The sequence below is a fragment of the Podarcis filfolensis genome, assembly GCF_964270895.1.
Source record: "Podarcis filfolensis genome assembly, chromosome: 9".
Lineage (NCBI taxonomy): Eukaryota > Metazoa > Chordata > Lepidosauria > Squamata > Lacertidae > Podarcis > Podarcis filfolensis.
Genome location: NC_139610.1, coordinates 62,963,210 through 62,980,252, shown reverse-complemented (window position 1 = coordinate 62,980,252; position 17,043 = coordinate 62,963,210). Strand labels below are relative to the sequence as shown.

The 17,043-nt window shown below is 46.3% G+C and overlaps 1 protein-coding gene across 13 annotated transcripts in view; it reads left to right on the top strand.

Annotated features, from left to right (window-relative positions):
- The window catches only part of PTPN13 (protein tyrosine phosphatase non-receptor type 13), a 154,834-nt gene that overhangs the window by 55,635 nt on the left and 82,156 nt on the right, over positions 1–17,043 (top strand). For all 13 annotated transcript variants that reach the window (XM_083631538.1, XM_083631536.1, XM_083631534.1 and 10 more), the window contains 4 exons: positions 6,437–6,606; positions 8,898–8,963; positions 12,548–12,733; positions 16,801–16,894. In XM_083631538.1, coding sequence (XP_083487664.1) covers positions 6,437–6,606; positions 8,898–8,963; positions 12,548–12,733; positions 16,801–16,894 — 516 coding nt within the window. The remainder of the gene's footprint in view (positions 1–6,436; positions 6,607–8,897; positions 8,964–12,547; positions 12,734–16,800; positions 16,895–17,043) is intronic.

Below are 17,043 nucleotides of genomic sequence, written 5' to 3'. Positions count from 1 at the left end.
AACTATACAGACCTTTGTTGGCAAGGTAATGTCTCTGCTTTTTAGTAACTGAGGTATGCTCAGTTACTGTTTAATTTTGTTTTCATCTCACTCTTCTTCTAGAAATTTTAAAGCACCCTCACAACAAACCTGCGAGGTAGGTTAGGCTGAGAGCGATTGACGCTAATTCACCCAGTTCACTTTTTCTTTGGGTTGGGGCTGGCTGAGAAGCTTAAGCAAGAGCATACTGTCTCGCTGCTATGCTGTCACTGAGTTGACACAGAGAGAGGCAAGGGGAATGGCTTTGCACCAGTAGCGTGATCAAAAAAATTCTGGGTTTTTTTGAATTGTGAAATGGTTGCCTTTTCGTGGCACATGCAAACAGATTGCAAGAAATCATCTGCTTTGTGTTTTGTGCCATTGCCTTGTTTGCCGGAATAATGAGGCTGCATTGCCTTCGTAAATATACACTTTAAAAAAACCAAACAAACAAACAAACTTAGTTGTCTTCTGGCACTGCTTATTAAAACTCACAAGGCTTCTGTGACCAGGCTGCATAGCTCTAGAATTAGCTCACCGATCTGGTAGCTAATTGCTGAAAATGACACACAACTGACCAAGGGCCATACAAAAACAAAAATTCCAGTGGTCCTGGAAAGAAGATTAAAATTCCCTTTCGCTGGAAGAACTCCTGCATTTTGAGGGTGGGGAGAGCAGGGAGATTTAGCAGCAGCAAGACTTTGGAGGAGAGAGTCACTTGAGAGCAACTGTGCAGAGACAGAAAGAGGAGTGACTTTTTTGGGGTGGGGTGGGGAGGTATTTAAAAAAGCACAACTCAACTTAAAAATCACTTTATACATGGACACACTGCATCAAAGGACTTCCAAGTGGGAGGACCCAAATGGCAAACCACTTTGTTTTCCTCCCTTGTCGCTGCGGAGGATGCAACGGTACAAGGTATTTAGAAGGGGAACAGCAGGAGGCTCTCGGGGCATATTATAAAGCAACTTCCTTTGTTTAATTGACATTTAGCTGAGTTAAGGAGTGCACAGCCCTGTCCGCAGCCTCGACAAGGGACAGAGCAGTGGGTGGTTTTGCCTAGACAAGATCTGGGGCAAGACTCAGTCCAGGGCAAGAGGCCAGGCAGTGTAGGAGGCGAAAGAAGACCAGGCAAGCGTGCGAGAGGAGGACCCAGGAGCACAGGCCATTGACATGGCTGCCTGCCAGCCATTCCTTTGTCAGGAATGCTTACTTGGCTGATAGGAGCCGATTGTTGGGACATGGTCTCCTGATATCCGGAGATCTCTCTTCAGGGCTTTAAAAGAGAGCCACCCCCACCATGAACTAAGGAGAAGAATAGGATGGTGACTTAACGGGTCGCCAAAAAGAGGGAATGTGTCATCTGGAAAGAGGGCACAGATTTGCCTAAACATTGCATACGTGAAGTTCTGTGAATAGAGATGGACATTTAGAAATAATTGCTGTGATTTAAATAGGAATATACAACGCTTCTCGCCTTAATGAGGAGGTCTGTGACCAGGTCTGCTGTTTGGGTGTTAAATGTTGGTGGGTAACCTCCAACGCCCTGTTCACTTGCTCCTAGAGTTCTTTGACTTTAAACAAGACTAGGACTGAACAGCGTTTCCATGTGCTGCTCTGGTTCGCCAGAAGCAGCTTGGTCATGCTGGCCACATGACCCGGAAGCTGTACGCCGGCTCCCTCGGCCTATGGAGCAACATGAGCACGCAGCCTCAGAGTTGTCCACGACTGGACCTAACGGTCAGGGGTCCCTTAGGCCTGTACAGCCTTTCAAAGAGAGGTCCGTCCCCTGTAACAAATGACACATGGGACCGCTTAGGAAGAAGCAGGCGAAGAAAACATTACTTTACATTTTTAAATTGGGCAGAAAGGCAGAGGGAGAGTGGAGGGTTAGTTGAAGGTCCCTTGAGGGTTCAGAGCCTCACTTTGACTGCCCAGGATAGGTTAAAAAACCCCAACAACACCATGCACAAATAAATAAAGCAATAAATCTAAGGGCTTGTTCACACTTACTTTTCCTCTGTGCTTGCTGACCCTGGAATTTATCCCTTTCCCCGAGGAAGTGAGAAATCATGCAAGAATATCTAGGCTGCAGAGGATGGGCTGCAAAGGTGGAATGTGTAGCTGCCACAACAGGGGTACTGAATTAATTGTTCATAGAGAATGCACAGCCAGGTTTGGTAAAGGAGAGGGTTGTAGCTCCATGGATAGAGCTTTGATGCATAGGGTCCCTGGTCCAAATCCTGGGATCTCCAGGTAGTGCTGGGGGAAAACCTTATCTGAAATGCTGGCGAGCCTCTGCTAGCCAATAACATGCTCCAGGGGTCTGAATTTGTAAAAAGTGGCTTTCTGTGTTCGTAAAATCCTTAGCACAAAGCCAGGCAGGTCAGTAGCCAAGAAAGGTTTCTTGACCATTTTACCTACAGCCACTTCCTGATTCATTTTGCAGGGCCGGTGGAGGGCTGGTCCCGGTCAGAGCAGGGCACATTTAGAACCACAGCAAGAGAAATGCAGTTTGGTCCATGTGTTCTGGAGTATTATCGTCAGGTGTGCCCAGAAGGGGTGTGAGAGAGATAAGAAGCCAAAGATGGGTTGCATAGAAAGAGACAGGGCTGTTTCCATAGAGCAGTAATCTTAGCGTCTATCAAGAAAGTGGTTGAGAATTGCATGTTTCAGTGCTTCCCCATACCTGAAGCAGAATGTGGTGCAGCTGTCTACATAAGTTGATGAGCACCTGACACATTTGATTGATGCCACACATCAAAATCTTCCTGTACGTGAAAAAGTAGCACGCTATGTCTAGTGGTTCTAGCCTAGTCTTCTCCCTGGTGAAGTTCACTTTCTGCTTTCAGGGAGGCCTGTACCACTTACTGTTTTCTGAATGTTGGAACTGTCTCTTTTGTGACTATCCATGCATTCTCTCTTGGAGTCTGTGAGTGAACAAGGGAGAAGGAGTTAATTTTCATACTTGATTTTCTACCTCCCCACTCACATTTTCGCAGTTATGTTCCTTTTGTGCTTGCTTCTCAAGAAATTTGGCAAGCAGTTGCATTTGTCTGCATATTTGGCTATTTCAGTTTGGCAAATTTAGCAGGCTACCCCAGAAGAAGAAGAAAAACCCATCTTCTTATTTTCTTTTTGCCGTGGTTGGATTCAGATTAAAGTCTATTCTGCAGCTCTAGTTTGATCTTCAAGATGTTGCCTTCCAATATTTCTTTTCAAGCATTGGCCTTGTGTACCTTTTCTTCTGGGCCAGCTTTCTGTGACCTCGTGCCCTTCAAATGTTTTTGGGCAGCAACCCTCATCAGCCCCAGCCAGTGTCGCAAACGGTCATGGAGTTGTAGTAAAAAAAAAAATCTCTATTGAAACTCTAGTTGTAAAGACTGCCTGATGCAACTGGGGACCTTCACCCTGTCATTGCAGTCCTATAGTATGTTTTGAGAAATTGCACACTCAAAATACAGTTGTACCTTAGATCCTGAACTCCCTGGAACTCAGGACGTTTTGCCTCCTGAACGCCACAAACCCAGAAGTGATTGTTCTGGTTTGTTCTTTTGGAATCTGAATGTCTGACGAGGCTTCCACGGCTTTTGATTGGCTGCAAGAGCTTCCGATCAGAAGCCGCGATTTGGTTTTCGAACATTTTGGAAGTTGAACGGAATTCCGGAACGGATTCTGTTCGACTTCCAAGGTATGACTGTACGGGGGAGAAAACATTAGTTCATCTGTTAAAGGTGATGTTGGATCCCACTGCACCAAATATGAAAATATTTCCTGTCTTCATAGTGGTGCAGAAGGCGGGGTGCAGACCGTTAGCAAATTCACTTAAATGGTGCAGATGCAGATCCTGATAACACTTTACTGATGAATTTCAAAACTTCTGATTTAAAAAGAAAAAATAGTATCTGAGCAGAGCCAGGAGGTGGAGGCTGGCAGATTCTCAAGATTACAGATACCGTATTTTTCGTCCTATAGGGCGCACTGGCCCATAGGACGCACCTAGTTTTTTGGGGGGGAAATTAAAAAAAAATTATTTCCCCCCCACCAGCTGCGGGGCTGGGGCGGGGGAAGCCCAAGCTTCCCCAGCCCCCAGAACAGGCTGCCGCCCGCAAGCCTTGCGAGCCCGGCGGGACCTCCTGCTGGGTGCACAAGGCTTGCGGACATCTGCCCGAAGCACGGGGCGTTCTCCGCAGCGCGCCCCGTGCTTCGGGCTGCTGCCCGCAAGCCTTGGGAGCCCAGCGGGCATTCCCAACGGGCTCCCAAGGCTTGCAGATAGCTTCCTGAAGCCTGGAGAGCTAGAGGGGTCGGTGCGCACTGACGCCTCTCGCTCTCCAGGCTTCAGCGAAAGCCTGCATTCGCCCCATAGGATGCACACACATTTCCCCTTCATTTTTGGAGGGGGAAAAGTGTGTCCTATAGGGCGAAAATTACGGTACTTTCCAATGGCTAAGGTTCGATACCGGCATGTGAAATGTCGTGAGCTTGCTTTTTAGCCCAAAAGTAAAGAAGCTGTGCAGGAAACTGACTGGGAGAGCAACCCCTTCCCTGTAGCTTCTATAGCCAATTGTCAAGTTGCTCTACAACCGCCCAACCTGACTATTCCAGATCAACAATGGGGCCCCTCTAGACATCTTTCTCTTATTGTGCATTTATGATAAGTTGTGCTTGAGATGATGCTACTACTGGGGCGGTTATATGCTCATGTGCTCTTGTCACTGAGCTTAGCCCTTCTCAGTATCGGTTATTTCTGATGGAAGAATGATACTCCTAAATGTATTTTTTCCCCTACTGCATACAATGAACCTCTTCTGAGTTACAAGTTTTGGGGAAGCTATGATTGACCACTCTGTGTGCAATCTACCACTTGGGTTTATACATGTCCTCTTCTCCTGTCATCTTATATAATGGCGATAACTCACAGTTTCTAAAAATGGATGAAGATGGTGTAAAAATGTCCCACTCCCTCCCAAGAGTGGACAAGACGATTTCCCCCACCAGAGGTGTTGGGTCCTTTAAGACAGGAGTAACCTCCGCAATAACTAAAAAACACCGCATACTGGCATGGCTGACAGTTTGGTCAAGTTCTCTACAGAGAAGTTTATTGTTACAAGGCTTGCCATTTCTGGGGGTAGAAGGTTTCCTCTCTTAAAAGGTCAAGTGTAGGCTGAATCATCTCAGAGTTTGCTTTTCTTCATGGCAGCATTATTCAGGGAGCATGAATGGAAGTTCTTATGAAGAGTGCAGCACTTTGCCTTCGCCACACAGATTCCCACCAGTACACCAATTAGGTTCTAAGTTTTGCCTTTAAGAATTAGTCCGGACAGGCACCGTTGCAGTAATTTCTAGTTGACAGATTAGTTTTTCAAGCCGAAAAAGGAAACATGAGGGAGGAAAGGTATTCCAATTTGGAGCGTTCCGCTCTGGCTTTGATGTTTTCTGAGTAATTGCGCACGCAAAATGACAGGGAAAGAAACATTAGTTCATCTATTCAAGGTGACGTTGGGTCCCACTGTACAAAATACAACGTATGAAAATATTTCCTGGCTTCATAGGGTTGGGGAAGGAGGGGTGCGGACTGCTAGCAAAGTCACTCAAATAATGCAGATAAAAAGAAATCCTATTTTGGGGCAACTGAATCTTGAATAAGGTAGCAAACTCCTTTGTGTAACTGGAGAGCAGCAAAAACCAGGAGCAGAAGGAAAGATGTTAAAACTGTAGGACAAGGATGAGTAGCTGTTGAGCCTGAAGCATAGCCATTTGATAAGTGCAAGGGTGTGCAGCTGTCAGTCACCTGACATCGCAGTGACATCAGCTGACCTGTTTTTGCCTGTGCTGTTTACCTGCCATGCAGGTAAAGGCTCAGCCTAATAACATAAGATGAGCCCTGTTAGACCAGCCCAATGACCTGTCTATTCCAGCATCCTTTCCTCACAGTGGTCAACTGGATGCTTGTGGCCAACCAAAACCTGGGAGCGCTCACAGCACTGGAAGTTCTCCAAAGGGAGTTGCAAGCAAGGTGGAGCACAGCAGCACTTTGCACGCCCCAATGATCAGCTGATTGGCAGTGCATACTGAGGCCCACTTCACAGTGCTTTGCAAGCCCTGGCAATCAGCTGGTCATTGTTGCTTTCAAAATGTTGTTCACTGGGGCTTTGCAGCTGATATTTGAGTGCCTGCAAACCCCCTTTGAGCCCAGCTGCATCTTACCTGCCCCGGCATCAGGGACAGGGCTGATGGGTGTGGCTTACCCAAAATGACCTTGCGGGCCAAATAAGGAGGCTAATTAGAGGCACTAATTAGGTCTGTGCGCCAGAGGTGCCTTGGGACAAGAATGGTAATTAAATGCATGCATGAAAAGTCCTTTTTTAATACATGTCTGCTATCTTAATTCACACTGGTTCCCTCCTTCCACCTACAGCTGATCCCACTGCTTTGGGATTCATCATTTCCCCATGGTCTCTCCTGCTTCTTCCATCCGGCAGTGTATCCTTCACAGATGAAAATGTTTCCAGCCAAGACCTGCGAGCATTCACGGCACCAGAAGTCCTCCAGAATCAATCACTGTCATCTCTTTCTGATGTCGAAAAGGTACTGCGATCAGATCTCTCTTCTGTAGTGTTTCCTTTTAATGGTGTTTCGTTGGTGGTATGTTACTTTTATTTATTCACTGATAGCCACCCTTTGCTCCAGACTGGAGGAAGGATGGAATATGAAAGTATAAACTAAACAGATGCATGGTGGGTAGAGTAGAACATGGCTTGGCAAACTAAGGTCCGTGGGCTGCATCAGGCCCAATTGCCTTCTAAATTCAGCCCATGGATGATCCGGGAATCGCTGCGTGGATTGCCAGTGCGCACGTTCTTTCCCTCTCCCTCACAGGGTGGCAGCAGCGCCTCCTCCCTCCCTCCTCCCGGCTTCTCCCTGCCCTGCCTAGAGGAGGAAGGGGGCTGGGCTTTGTTGCTGCCAGCCCCTCTCCAGAGCCCTTTCGCACGCTGTTCATCGTCCCACCGCCGCCAGCCCCTGCCACTCACAAGGCACAGGAGCCACGGTTGGCTGAGCACCCCCCTCGAGCAGCGCCATTTAAAGCAGCCCCTTCCGGACCCATTTCGCGCGCCACTCATCGTTCTTCTGCCGTGGTTCGTTTGTTTTTTCAAAATATAGTCCACGACCAGAAAATCAAGTGATTTAAAGGATTTTGACTTAGCTGGTGCATAGTAGCCAAATCATGGTTTGAACATCACAACTGTAACTCAGGCTTACATGCTTTCTCCCTGTTCTTTCCTTCCCTCTCCCACTTCCTGCTTTGAGCAAACCATAGTTGGTCATTATGTACAAACTATGGTGTATGTGAGCCATATTGTGATCAAATTAGAATTCGAAACTGTGGCTTGAATTGGGTTTCTGCTTCTTGTTTTGAAGCCAAACCATAGTTTGCATGAACCATACTGGACATACTGAGAAACTAGGGTTTGCTCAACCCAGGAAGGTACAGTATAAGGTGGATGCGGGTGGCGCTGTGGTCTAAACCACAGAGCCTAGGAATTGCCGATCTGAAGGTCAGCAGTTCGGATTCCCACGACGGGGTGAGCTCCCGTTGTTCTGTCCCAGCTCCTGCTATCCTAGCAGTTTGAAAGCATGTCATAGTGCAAGTAGATAAATAGGTACCGCTCTGGCGGGAAGGTAAACAGCGTTTCCGTGCGCTGCTCTGGTTCGCCAGAAGCAGCTTAGTCATGCTGGCCACATGACGTAGAAAAAACTGTCTGCGGACAAACGTCAGCTCCCTCAGCCAGTAAGGCGAGATGAGCGCCGCAACCCCAGAGTCGTCCATGACTGGACCGAATGGTCAAGGGTCCTTTCCCTTTACCTAAGAGGGAGGATGGTGGGAGTGTGCAAGCCTGAGGCATGTTAATGATGAGCAAACCATGATTTGTTCATTTTGTGTTAACAGAGTCATTATCTGAGGACAAGTAACTAAGCAAATCAGTTTTGTGTCTTCAATTTATTTGCCTCTTAATTTTTTCCTCAGTTGGGAGTAAAAAAAAAGATTCAGGTCAATAACAGAGCATGAAAAAATAATCTTTTAAAGCACATATTATTATTTTAATTAGAAAGCAAGTCCATCTCATAATACTGTGCTGCTAAGCACACTGTGTCTTCTAATTACTTCTGGCTTTCAATATTTTGCTTTGTTTCGGCCATAGTTCATCAAGAGAGCTTCTGAGTGGGAATCTGTTTTTATTTTCAGCTCCTGTTCCTGAAATCTGAGCATGTTCCACAAAAAGTGCTACAAGCCAAAGCAAATTCCTATTTATGATGACCTCCTGAAATACAATGACAGGGTTGCATGAGCCACTGGGTTATGACTTCATTCCTAAACCAAAGAAATGATGTACTCGGTGATAAATTTCTGGCAGGCTGCTGGACAGACAAAAGAATGCCTTGTTGGTCACTTGCTAAATTCAAACTAAAAAACAAACAAACCCACAACTGCATTAACTCTATTGTTGCCAGGAATACTCGGCTTTGTAGCTCATTTGAGGGATGTGCAGATTTTGAAATCCGCTCCTGCCTTGTAAAAAAGAGAGCCAGACATGTTTTAGGAAAAACATCTCTAAGAAATGAGTTGTTAGTTCTCTGTGCTCAGACTGAAGAGTTTTATATATTACTGCCAATTCTCATAAGAAATCACTTTCTGCAGCAGCTGTTTCACATAAAATGCATCTCATGTGGTTATAAGACATCTTGGGGTTTTTCTCAAGTGTCTTGCAAGACTCCATCTTGTATTAACTCCCTCCTTTCTCTTTTTCCCCTGCACATTGCAGGCATAATTAGATGTCTTTGCTACACCATTAATTCCACACATGTCTCTTGTGTTGCAGATCCACATCTATTCTCTCGGAATGACACTTTATTGGGGAGCTGACTATGATGTCCCGCAAAGCCAGGTGAGTAGTGAAGGGATGTTATTGGGGGCGTAATAATATGTTACCAGGCAACTTCTATTTGCTTTTCTTGCCACAAAGTGGTATTGGGAGGAGGCAAACGGCTGGGGAGAAGTAGGAAGCGGAAGGTAGAATGCCTAACCTTTCCTCCATCCCAGCATGTCATGACCACAGATGGGAGGAACTGGTGCCAAATGGGAAGAGTATTACTTTTTTTACTTACGCTACTGCCAATGAACAAACAGAGTAAAATAATAGTCATAGTGTGCAGTGCTAGACAGGGCATGTCATCAGAAGATAGCCACCCACTTTGAAAGCTTGAAAGTGAAATACAAAACTCAAAGCCTTTGGTGGCTGGGAAGTCATCCCGTCAACCGAGGGTGTATACCCTTGAGTGTGGGTTTCCAACAGAATATATGAGATGATCAACTAGTAATACAGAAAAAAATGTAAGCAGTTCCCAGCTGTTTGGGTGTTGTCCACTAATTACAAGACTAGGCTGGTTCCAGCTGTCCAGTCGGTTTGCTTCCTTCCTTCTGACTCCCTTCGTATCATGTTTCTGTGTTACGGCCAAGTAGATACAGACGTACTTAGGTCCAGGTTCACACATTTGCATGCATTTCTGGTTATTTGTAGCGCCAAGTGATATCTTCCATGTGCAAAGTGTCAAGTGATATCTTCCATGTGCAAACAAACCAGTTACTGCAAATGGAACTCTTCCTATTACAGTGGTACCTCTGGTTACGTACTTAATTCGTTCCGGAGGTCCGTTCTTAACCTGAAACTGTTTTTAACCTGAAGACCACTTTAGCTAATGGGGCCTCCCGCTGCTGCCGCGTGATTTCTGTTCTCATCATGAAGCAAAGTTCTTAACCTGAGGTACTATTTCTGAGTTAGCGGAGTCTGTAACCTGAAGCATATTTAACCTGAAGTGTATGTAACCCGAGGTATGTACCTGAAGTCAGCTGGAATGCTGCACTTTGCAGAGGCAGTTCCGTTGACTTGCAGCTGAATGGCAGGCAGTGGTAAAACATGTCTGTGAGAACCTGCCCGTTGCTGTTCTTCGGGACAGATGTAGCAACAGTGTTTGGGTCAAGGGAAGAGCCATAGCTCAGTGGCAGACCACATGCTTTGTGCGGAGTCCCTAGGATCTCCAGTTAAAGGGGTCAAGTAACAGTTGTTATTGTTGTTTATTGAATTTATATACCGCCCTATACCTGGAGGTCTCAGGGCAGTTCACAGAATAAAATCAAAGTATAAAACCACAAAATACATGATAAAAATCAAAACAACAACCCAATCACCCCCAATCCCACCCCACATTTTAAAAGGGCATAGGTTGTCAATCAAATCAACCAAAGGAACTTTTTTCACCTGGCACCTAAAGGTTTATAATGAAGGTTCCAGGCAAACATTCCTGGGGAGAGCATTTAACAGATGGGGAGCTACTGCAGAAAAAGCCCCCTCCGGACCTCTTGGGGAGGAGGCACACAAAGAAGGGCCTCAGAAGATTATCTCAGGGTCTTGGTAGGTTCATATGGAAAGAGGCAGTCCTCAAGATATTGCAGTCCTGAGCCGTTTAAGGCTTTATAGGTCAAAACCAGCACTTTAAATTGGGCCTGGAAACTAATTGGTAGACAGTGCAGTCATACTAGGATGAGTGTAATATGCTTAAACCGTCTTGCTCCGGTGAGCAACCTGGCCACTGAATTCTGCGCTAGCTGAAGTTTCCGAACCGTCTTCAGAGGCAGCCCTACGTATAACGCATTGCAGTAATCTAACCTTGAGGTTACCAGAGCAAAGACAACAGTAGTTAGGATATCCCTGTCCAGGTAGGGGTTTAGCTGGGCCACCAGCCAAAGCTAATGGAAGGCACTCTGGGCCACTGAGGCCACCTGAGCCTCGAGCGACAGCAAAGTATCCAGGAGTACCCCCAAGCTACGAATCTGTTCCTTCAGAGGAAGTGTAACCCCATCAAGAGCAGGCAATCTCGCACCCATCTGGTCTAGGGAACCACCCACTAGCAGTGCCTCAGTCTTATCAGGATTGAGTTTCAGTTTGTTGGCTCTCATCCAGTCCATTACTGAGGCAAGACCAGCACTTCCACTGCCTCACCTGCAGATGTAAAGGAGAAATAGAGCTGAGTGTCATCAGCATACTGCTGACAACATAACCAAACCTCCAGATAACGCCTCCCAGTGGTTTCATGTAGATGTTAAACAACATGGGGGATAGGATTGAGCCCTGCAGAACCCCACATTGAAGGTTCCATGGGGCTGAAAAGCATTCCCCAAGCAACACCCTCTCGGAACGACCATCCAAGTAGGACTGGAGCCACCGCACAGCGGTGCCACCCACCCCTAGTCCAGACAGTTGCTCCAGAAGGTTACCATGGTCAATGGTATCAAAAGCCACTGAGAGGTTGAGAAGAATTAACAGGGACATGTTTCCCTTATCTCTCTCTCGACAGAAGTCATCATACAAGGCGACCAAAGCAATTTCTGTGCCAAAACTGGGCCTAAACCACAACTGAAATGGATCCAGAAAATCAGTTTCTTCCAAAAATGCCTGGATCTGGTCTGTTAGGTTCTATCTGAGACCTTGGATAGCTGTTGTCAGACAGCACAGACAATACCGGCCTATGTGGACAAATAGAAGGGCAACTTCATATTTTATAACTTATCAAGAGTCCTCATCTCCACTTTGCCTATAATCACCCCATCTTATTTTAACCATACAGTTGTGGACTTATTTAAACCGTAGAGGTGTGAACTACTAGTTCCTGTTTTTTACTGGTTTACCAAAAATGTTTTCCTAGCAATATAAACAATTTTATCTGCATCGTATTTCCTTGACTTGCCTCCATGTATGTTTGTGCAATCATTCTTATAGGCCTTAAGATTGCAGTAGTTTTGTTTTGTTTTGTTTGTGCTTTAACCATTTATATTGTGCTTTTATCCTGTATTTTTATCTTGCGAACCATCCTGAGATGAAGCACTCTATATGAAATTAATAAACAATAATAGCCTGCTGCATCTGTGGGTAAGGCTGAGAAAGACCCTGACTGAAACATTGGGAGAGCCACTGCCTGTCAAGTGTGGACTGAGAGTCAGGTCACTATAAGGCAGCTCCCTTAACTTGATATTGGCATGATCTATTAAGAGGGACGTGGGTGGCACTGTGGGTTAAACCACAGAGCCTAGGACTTGCCGATCAGAAGGTCGGCGGTTCGAATCCCCGTGACGGGGTGAGCTCCCGTTGCTCGGTCCCTGCTCCTGCCAACCTAGCAGTTCGAAAGCACGTCAAAGTGCAAGTAGATAAACAGGTACCGCTCCGGCGGGAAGGTAAACGGCGTTTCCGTGCGCTGCTCTGGTTCACCAGAAGTGGCTTAGTCATGCTGGCCAGATGACCCGGAAGCTGTACGCCGGCTCCCTCAGCCAATAAAGCGAGATGAGCTCTGCAACCCCAGAGTCAGTCACAACTGGACCTAATGGTCAGGGGTCCCTTTACCTTTATTAAGAGAGAATGAAAACATGGAGGAGGCAGGTGCTAACCAGGTTTTTCTGCTCTTTTCTTTTCACCACCAGCCCATTAAACTTGGGGATCACTTGAACAGCATACTGCTTAGCATGTGCGAAGACCTTGTTTATGCCCGTGTGTCTGTGCGGACGGTTCTGGACGCTTGCAGTGCTCACATCCGGAACAGCAGCTGTGCGCCTTCCTTCTCATATGTGAAACAGTTGGTGAAACTGGTTCTGGGGAGTTTGTCTGGGGTAAGTGTTTACGAGCATGTTGAGCAACCGTTGAAAGTTGGCAGAGCTACTGTGAAGTCACCTTCCCAGCCTCCCTTAAAGAAACATCCAACAGAATTTTCAACACAAATTTCAGAGGAGGATCTCAGAGGGCTCGTGAGAGATTTGCAAAGGAGCTAACGATGGGAGAGCACACAAACACACACATACACACACATTGTTTTGAAAACCATTCCCTTTTTCTGGGAGTTCTTACTGAAGGCTCAAAGCCTCCCCCCCCCCCAGCTCATCACGGCCCGCCCAAATCTTTGCAAAGGAGGAGCTAACCCAAAGTAGGGGAAACTTGCTAGACACAGGAAAGGTATTGAAGACCTGCCTTTAAGATGTGGTTGGGATTGTCTAGAATGGGATCGTGGGATTTGTAGTTCTTCCTCCTTCCTTGGTTTAACGACATAAGACTATAGATCCCATGCTCCACAGCCGTCATTACTTGCTGAGGAACATGTAAGCTTCAGTGCCATCTGCAATGCCTCATGTAACGTGCAAATCCTCCTGTTACAAAAACACAGAAATACAACCCTTCTTCTCTATCCCCTTGGCATACTTGAAGGAGACAGTTTTCGCTGCTCTCAGGCCCTCACTTGAGGGGGAAATGATGGGCATGCAAAGCGCCCCCTGCCTCACATCAAGGGATCAGTGAGTCTGTCAGCTTTTGTTTCTGAAATATACTCATCGAGTCGCAAAGTGATTTCATGCTCTTTATTCAGCTCATAGTGGTGAGGAGGAATGAATGAATGTCCCCTCAAAGTATCTGCTTTATATACATTATTTACACAATGGGCTGCACATGATTGGCTAATTCCGGAATTCTACTGTAAGCCAATCAGGTTGTGGATTCACTTCTATCTGGAGCATGATTGGGTGGTTCCTGCCAACCAATCATACTGCTGTATTGTTCTAGGACCAATCAGACTGCTGCCTTTTGGATCCTATTGTTCTAGGACCAATCAGACTGCTGCAGTTTGGATCCTATTCAACTCAGTACATAACAGTTTCCCTCCTTTTCTTTTCTTTTCTTTTCTTTTCAGTCTTATGTTCAGTTCTCCATATTTCCACATCAGTTTGCATTATTAAAAAAAAAAGAAGTCCACATGAAAATTCATCAAAGTTTGAGTACAAATTTCTCCCCCATGTATATGTTTGTATTCCTAATATATACATTTTTTCACAGCAACTTCCCCTAATATAAAGGATTTTTAATGTTATTTTCACAAATATTTGCATTGTTATGCACACTCTACCCCAGCACATGCGTTTTTGTACACATTAGTTGGCTGGGAAGTTTGGAGAATTTCAAAAGATGGCTGTGTTTTGGTTCTCATATCATTTCAGGAAGTGCTGATCAGATAGGTTTGCCTTTAAATGCGAACTGCATCAAATTTCTCCTCATCTCATGTCACCTCTACATAGGTTAGCATCCTCCAAGAGTTTGACGGTGAAGGTCTGAAGTGGGAGCCCCCCGCCTTCACGCACACATGGGGTCCCCTCTCACTCACTCCCCCTCAAGTACTTCCCTCAGACTTTTCCTTTCAGCTGGCTGGGAGCCAACAGATATTCTAGACTTTCTCCAGAATAGTCATGTTTGCTTTCCTTGGAACTTCCCAGGTTTGCTTCAGATGAGCACGCTCCGATTTTTCAGCTGCTCATTTTAATCAGCTGAAGTCACAGCTGCAACAGGGTGTCTGAGGAGGGGAATCTTTTGCCTTAAACTGAGATGGCCTTTAAGTTACCGTATTTTTCGCTCTATAGGACGCACTTTTCCCCCTCCAAAAATTAAGGGGAAATGTGTGTGCGTCCTATGGAGTGAATGCAGGCTCCTTGGCTTCAGCGATAGCAACGTGAAGCCTCCGAAGCGCAGAGGGAGCACTCCCTCCGTGCTCCGGAGGCTTCACGTTGCTTTCGCTGAAGCCTGGAGAGCAAGACGCAGCGCCCCCTCAGCCAAGCGGGAGGAGAAATGGAAGGGGCTCTATTTCTCCTGCCGCTTTGCTGAAGGGGCACTGAGCAGAGAGGGGGAGATTTTTTTTTTCTTGTTCTCCCCCTCTAAAACAAGGTGCTTCCTATTGTTGGGTGCGTCCTATAGAGCGAAAAATACAGTACTTTTTCTGCACACCTACTCAGCTTAGTTCCAGCCCTGAAGAAAGTCGAGTTGACCCTGTTAAGTACCTCATGACTACGCACAACCTGGCAGGCTGAGTATATGGATATCCCTGACAGATTAATGATGCCAAACTACATTAGCCTATATCCTCCTTTGTATGTCTAAATTCTGTCCAGTAAGTCAATTCATTCATCAGATCTCGTAGGCCTGTTATTACTGTGTAACAATGCCTCAGATTTATGCTGGCAAAACTCGCCAAAGATAAACTAGGATAAAATTTGGCCTGCAGCATCTTGCCTTTTTAAATTACGTTGGAGACATGCTGCTGATAGGATCAAATAATTGCACTGCTTACTGCTCTGTTTGTTTAAATTCGGGAGTGACAGACTCACAAGTGCAGTCAGGGCTCAAACCATGTAGCAAGGAGACATTTAGGGATGTGCGATGTGTGTCATGCAGAATGTTGACAAAAGCTGTGAGTCAACGCAAGATGCGGCTTCCGCAATGTTAGCCCTCTCCTTGGCTCCTGACCAGCACATCTCGATTTCTGTTGACCAAATAATTACAAGGCGCAAAGGGCTGTGTGTTTTGCCTGATTATGAGCTTTCCCTGCTTGTACAGCAGCCTCAGGCCTGCAAGGTCAATTGCAATCTGGTGATTTCTCCTGTGATATTAAGAACACGGGAAGCCAACTTACACTGAGTCAAGCCATTGGTCCATTTAGCTCAGTGCTGTCAACGGGACGCGGGTGGCGCTGTGGGTTAAACCACAGAGCCTAGGACTTGCCGATCAGTAGGTCGGCGGTTCGAATCCCTATGACGGGGTGAGCTCCCATTGCTCAGTCCCTGCTCCTGCCAACCTAGCAGTTTGAAAGCACGTCAAAGTGCAAGTAGATAAATAGGTACCGCTCCGGCCGGAAGGTAAATGGCGTTTCTGTGCGCTGTGCTGGTTCGCCAGAAGCGGCTTGGTCATGCTGGCCACATGACCCGGAAGCTGTACGCTGGCTCCCTTGGCCAATAAAGCGAGATGAGCGCCGCAGCCCCAGAGTCGGCCACGACTGGACGTAATGGTCAGGGGTCCCTTTACCTTTACTGTCAACACGGACTGGCAGTGGCTTTCTCAGTTTTCAGACGGGGGAGGCCTTTCCCAACCCTGCCTGGAGATGCCAGGAATTGAACCTAGAACCAAGAAATCTCTTTATATTAAGGTCAATGACCAGTACTCAGAAAGAAACTTTGTAAAATATATGCCAAAACAGAGAACCATAGCAATAAAATGTCTAATGACTGCCTCGTGCTATAGAACACTAGGGATAGGAAGCAGAATGAGTCTTTGATGAGTTTTACATGCATGTAGCACAATAGAGAGCTGGACCATAAAGAAGGCTGATCGCCGAAGAATTGATGCCTTTGAATTATGGTGCTGGAGGAGACTCTTCGAGAGTCCCATGGACTGCAAGAAGATCAAACCTCTCTATTCTGAAGGAAATCAGCCCTGAGTGCTCACTGAAAGGACAGATCCTGAAGCTTAGGCTCCAATACTTTGGCCACCTCATGAGAAGAGAAGACTCCCTGGAAAAGACCCTGATGTTGGGAAAGATGGAGGGCACAAGAGGAAAGGGGACGACAGAGGACGAGATGGTTGGACAGTGTTCTCAAAGCTACCAGCATGAGTTTGACCAAACTGTGGAGGCAGTGGAAGACAGGAGTGCCTGGCGTGCTCTGGTCTATGGGGTCACGAAGAGTCGGACATGACTAAACAACAACAACAACAACAGCATCACAATATTCAACCACCCTAAAAGAGCTGGCTGAGTTCTGATCTGAAAGGAGCATGGAAGCATATAATGCATAAAATGCTGCAAATGGTTTGAAATAATGTGAATGGTTTTTTCACATCTGCTTGATTGCTTCTTCTTTTTTCTAAACAGGTGGATCAACTTCCCTACACTGGGGACAGAAAGGTGCAGACTGACAGGAGCCAGGCCATCCGGGAGAGGCTGAGAGGAAAAGGACTTCCCACAGGTGAGTATTTAGCAATGAAGGGAGTGTTAATGTTGGGGAAATGCAGAGTGCTTTTTAATCTGCCTTGAAGACAAGTACAACGAAGGAAGCAGAGCTGCTCTTGGTGCTGTGACCAGCTTGACAGGTTTTTGCCCCTGAAAGCAGATTGC